Source organism: Pteropus medius, unplaced genomic scaffold (assembly GCF_902729225.1).
Source record: "Pteropus medius unplaced genomic scaffold, Ma_sr-lr_union100, whole genome shotgun sequence".
NCBI lineage: Eukaryota > Metazoa > Chordata > Mammalia > Chiroptera > Pteropodidae > Pteropus > Pteropus medius.
The window spans coordinates 3,697,243-3,702,727 of record NW_024349802.1 but is presented as its reverse complement, the minus strand read 5'-3'; the positions used below and the strand labels follow the sequence as shown (position 1 = coordinate 3,702,727).

The window sequence follows — 5,485 nt, the reverse complement described above, 5'->3', positions numbered from 1 at the left end:
CTTCCTTCCTTCCCTCTCTCCCTGTTTCCTCCCTCCCTCCTCCCTCTCCCTCCCTCATCCCTCCACTCCTCTCTCTCACTCCCTCTCTCCTCTCCCTCTCTCCCTCCCTCATCCCTCCCTCCCTGCTTAACTCCCTCCCTCCTGCCTCCTCTGCCTCCCTTTCTCCCCCCTCCTCCCTCTCTCCCTTTCAAAGTCGAGACACCATTTTAGCCACATTGTGTAGATGCGATCATGCTTCTCAGGTGGAAATCTGTAGTCTGAAACTGCTGAGTAGATATTTTAGCATCTTAGAGGTTCTGTGGCAGGAAGATGACCTTAAGGTCAGGGACACTGGGGCTAGAGGCCTGCAGCGCCTCCTCCTCAGCCCTGCCGCCGCCCCGTGCTCACTCGTCCCTCTCAGTAGCGCTTCTTCATCCGTGATATAAAGATGCTAATTTTAGATGAAATAATATTCCTATTTTGCATAGCTGCTTAAAGAAAGAGCAGTCCCGTCTCCTACACCGATGTCTAGAACGTTTGGTCTGTGGCGGGTCCCAGGCAGCTCTCGCGGGGTCGTTTCAGAGGGGGTGGGAGAGCTAACTCTTGTTCTCATTTTCCTGGCTGCAGCTTATTTATTACCTTGGGAGAAAAACAATTGTGCTCACAGCTGGAATTGACAGGCGTGTTTTTCTTTTTGCAGTTGGAATAAACTTTTGAGGTCTTTTTTTTCCCTTCCTTCCTCTTTTAAAATGGTCTGCTGTATTTTTCTAAAATGTGGTAGCTTTGCAGAATTCCAGGATAATTGACAGTAGTTATTCTTCCAGAGAACAAAGAGGTGAAACTTAGGAGATGAAGATACTGAAGCTTATCATCGTATGTCACTGTCTTTCTCACTATGTAAATCCATACTTTTTTGTGTGTGTAGAAAGCTCATCTTGTTTTCAAATGGAATTGCAGTTTTAAAACTGTGGCCCAATGTCATTTGGGTCCCGGGGAACCCACAGAAAGATTCCTGGCAATTAGGGGCACTTCGCTAATTTTTGTTTGTCCATGTTTTCTGTGTGGGTGTATCGCGTTAACTAGAAAGTGGGCAGACACATCCTGTATCAGACCTTCTGCAGCAAATTATCAAGCTGGTGATCTCTGTGTTTCTCTTCTGCCTTTCCGGTGCTTTGTGGAGTGTTTGCCTGTCATCTGAATAATTATTGATCATGACTCAGTTGCCGCAGATCTGTCATCTTGCTCTCATTTCCTGGGTAACGGAAATAGAATGCAGGTTGCAGACAAAGATCTTGTCATTCCTTCTTAACGGGTTCCTATAACACGTAAGTAGAGCAAGGGATGATGACTAGGTTTTATGCATCTATTTGTCTACTGATATCCCTCTGGCTCCTTTCACTCCTTCCTCCACTTTAAGCGGCTCCAACAAGTGACTCTTCCAGGTTTCTGTGATAAAACTGAGAGCGAGGCTCTAGCGACCTTCCCTTCATTACAGAAAGATGCTCCCAATGCCTTTCCTCTTTGTTTCTGAAGGACAGTTTCCAGGTCGGCAGTTATTTCTTTCTCCAGGTGCTGTTCCCCCTTCTTTTGCGTGCCATCGTTTCTGGTGAGAAGTCAGCTCTCAGACTTATTGTTACGTCTTTGAAGGGGATGGTGTTTTCCTTTCCTTTAGCTGCTTTTATAATTTTGCTCTTTTTCTGTGGTTCTTAGCAGTTTTGCTGTGGATAACAGAAGGATACGTTGCTTTTTATTCACCTTCTGTTGGATTTTCAGAGCTTCTGGAATCTTTGGATTGATGTTTTTTGTTACTTTTGGAAAACTCCTGGCCATTGTCTATTCTAACGTCATTCCATGTATCTCTCGGTTGCATGTGTGTCAGGTCACTGTGCCCCGCATATCTCGGACACTCCTCCTGTGTTTTCCATCTCCGTGTTTGTTGATTTTCCTGTGGATTGCCTTCCACTTCAGTAATTGTCTTCTCACTGTGTCTAATCTAAATTTAATCTGTATCATGAATTCTTAATTTCATATATTACATACATACTTTTAATTTCAGAATTTTCATTGATCTTTTTCTGGAGATTCATTTCTTCAGTAAAATTTTCCACCTTACCTATTGTTTTCTCCATCTATTTTCCATATTTCCTTCTTTCTCTTTTGAAATATATTTATTTCTATATTCTTGTTAGTCGACTGTAACATCTTGGTCACCTGTGCATCTGTTCTGTTGCTTCTTTTCTTCTTTGATTTGGCCATTGTTCTGGTCTTTTGCTGTGTTTAGTCATCTTTGTCTGAGCGCAGAACTGTGCATGTGTGAAACTGTAACAGCTCCTGATGACGTGACCGTCTTTCAGAGATGATTTGTCCCCATCCTAGTCAGAGGACATGGCACCGACCACCTTACTCTGCGGAGGCTGTACTGAGTCAGGGCTGCGTGTGGCTTTGGTCAGCCTCAGTCTACATTCGTTTGCCCCGGTTCTTCAGGGTTTTCAACTTAGCGTCTGCTCTGTTAGCAGGGACCCCTTTCCCTGGCATTTTCCAAACTCCATTCATTATCTCAGATACCGATAAAAACTTCACTGTGCTTTACGGAGGTTTTCGGTTTGATTTTTAGTCTCCTGACCCATGTACTTGTAGGAATTCGCCAGCGTCCTGAGTGGGGAGAATGACTGGCACGCTCGAAGGCTCACAGTGCTGGCACCGGTGTCTGCCAGGTGTTGGTCCATGTCGCCTGCAAGCAGAGGTTCATGACCCCAGAGCTTCAGTTGTTTGGTGTGCCATTTCAGGAAACCTCCACTTGAAAACCCTTTATACAACTAGATACACTAGGTTGCAATTTCCCATTTTAGACAGAATGTGTTACTTTATCGTGGAACTCATTTAAATATAAGATTACCTCTAGGGTAATTAATTATGGCTTAGTTTACAAAATTTTCCATCGTATACAAGTTTTCAGGTGTGGTATACTTTTAATTAGGCAGACAGCTAGTCTATATTAATAAAACATCTGAGTTGAAACATTTAAAAATGCAAATGCATTGATTCTTAGTAATACAGCAACTTGAGGTAACGGCTAATAAATAATTTATGGATGAAACTTATTTATAATTAACAACATGTATTTGCATACATGTAACCAGGGCACAACTTTCTTACCCATTTATTGAGCGTGTTTTACTTCTTGAAAGTTTCCCCATCACCATTAATTCTGTGACAAATGAATTTGTGTACTACCATAACCCTGAAATAAAATAATTTTGAGTTTACCGTTATGTCATTCTCAAATGCTTATAAGATTATGTTAAATTTAGACGATTAAGTGTCTCTGTGCCTGTCAATTATGTGACCTCATGGGTTTAAAAACCACCGGCAGGAAATACACCGACACATTAATGGAGTAATCTGTGTGGGGTGGAATTGAAGTTGAATTTTTCCACCCTTTTCTTCCTTCCTCCCTGCTTCTCTCTCTCTCCATACATTTCTGTTGTTTTTACATTTATAGAATGTCTTACGTTAACACTGACAGAAACGGTACGTACTCCGATTAGAGCCAGCCCTGCAGCGTGAAGGCGCGTGGTTTGCGGACTGCTCGCACGTGGTCTGGCCGCGAGGACATCCGCGCGCATTCTGCCTGTCGCCCGGCCCCGGCCGTGGGGGCAGCGCGGCGTGCGCGGCGTGCGCGGCGTGCGCGCCACCCTCACCACCCTCACCGAGCGCGCGTCTCCCTCCGCAGGCTGTACGAAAGCAAGGGCGAGGCCGACTTCATGGACTCCCTGCTGCAGCTGTTCCGGTCCATCAGCGACATGATGCGCGGCGCGTCGGAGCAGGCCGTCAGGGTCAAGGTAGGCCCTGGTCCGCCGGCCGCGGGGCGCGGGAGACGCGGGGACTCGGCAACCCGATGCCGAGCTGGAGCGGGAGGTCCGGGTTTGGCTCCCGCAGCTAGTGAGCGGCTCCGGCTCCGGGCGCCCGGGACTGCCCCACCTGCCTGCGCCCCACCTGCCTCCGCGGCGCTCTGACCACCCGTGCTCACGAGCTCTGCCCACCCGTGCTCACGAGCTCTGCCCCGGCAGGACAGGCTCTGCCGTCCCTCCGGAGTCAGGGCAGGTCGGCGGGACCATGTCGTCAGGGTAGCTCCGTGTCCGAGCAGATGGGGGAGGCTGGGGCCGCCGGCGCATCAGTCAGACCTCAGGCTGTGCCACGCAGGTGGTGTCACGTCACATCGTCGTCCTCTCCTGCGTGGTCGCTTGCCTGCCCAGGAGAGCACCCAGAGTTCCCAGGGTCCCCCATTCTCTCCTCCTCTGTACTTGTTCTTGCCCTGGACCTTCGGGAGGAAGGTGCCTTCTTGTGCACGGGGTCCCGTGTCCTTTAGGATCCCCCGGGTGGAGCTGCCCGAAGCCCACGGAGCAGCCCTGGGCCGCACCGCTCCCGGCATCCTGGTGCTGGCGAGTGCCACGGGCCGGGTCACGGCACAGGTGGCCGTGCAGCTTGCTGCTGCCTTCGAAGGAGCGGCACCTTCCAGACCATTGACTCGCCGCTGTCACTCGGCCGCTCGTGGCGGCCGCCTCTGTTCTCACTCCCACTCAATGTTCTTGTAACGTATGATTTCCGAAAACCTCTTGTAGCTATTGTCTTAGCAATGGTTTGGGAAAGTGATCTCCCAGCTTCAGTGCTTGGCATTTGGTCTGGGACAAAGAGGCCTTTATGCTCAGATGCTTCTCGTGGTCTCTGCGGCCAGGAAACCCACGTGACTCAATGCGGACCCAGTCCTGACGGCCCTTTCGTCCTGGACGTGGGCACCTGTCTGGCAGAGCCCAGCAACTCCTCATGGTTTCTCGTTATTTATGTGAATCTCTTGTAAAAAAATAAAATGATGATCTATAGACAATAATTGTGATACACATGTTACCGTGTCGGGATATTTTGGCAACTTGATATCACCTAAAGCTACCTTATTGTCAAGGTTAAAATTAGCAATGTGCTCCCTACATGTACTACTAAGTCCTGTGGCATTTTAGGAAAATGGACACGGGAAGTGTAAGAATAGATAAAAACTGCTGGATGTTTTGAGCCCAGAAGGAACTATGGATTTCTAAATAATTCCAGCGGTAGTAAGTTCGGTCAGGCGTGGCTTGTGTCTGCCTCCTTCCCTGGTGTCACGTCATTCAGTGGCTGGGTCTCAGAAGGCCTTCCTTCAGCGGGCGGTTTGTTATAAGGCACGCGTGAACCCAAGGACGTTCGGCCTTGAGGCGAACCTTGCATGTGCCACACAGGCGACTGCGTTGTATGTGAAACTTTGCCCCCTTGCTGCTAATTTCGTATTTTGTTCTTCCACAGTATGGATGCTCTCAGCGTCTGAGGTTTAAGGGCTCCCAGTATGGGACGCTGGCGTTTGTGTTGTTTTAACTTTAAGTTTGCTCTGTCGAAACGGGAGTACGAGTGTGAATCGTCTTACACAGAGAAATGAAAAGACGCATTTCCGAGGGGTGAGCGCTGTTCCCCAGAGCAC

At 48.5% G+C, this 5,485-nt stretch overlaps 1 protein-coding gene across 5 annotated transcripts in view; it reads left to right on the top strand.

The window, feature by feature from the left end:
• DOCK1 (dedicator of cytokinesis 1) overlaps window positions 1–5,485 on the top strand; it is a 413,576-nt gene that overhangs the window by 105,047 nt on the left and 303,044 nt on the right. For all 5 annotated transcript variants that reach the window (XM_039835995.1, XM_039835996.1, XM_039835998.1 and 2 more), the window contains one exon: window positions 3,713–3,821. In XM_039835995.1, the coding sequence (XP_039691929.1) occupies window positions 3,713–3,821 (109 nt within the window). The remainder of the gene's footprint in view (window positions 1–3,712; window positions 3,822–5,485) is intronic.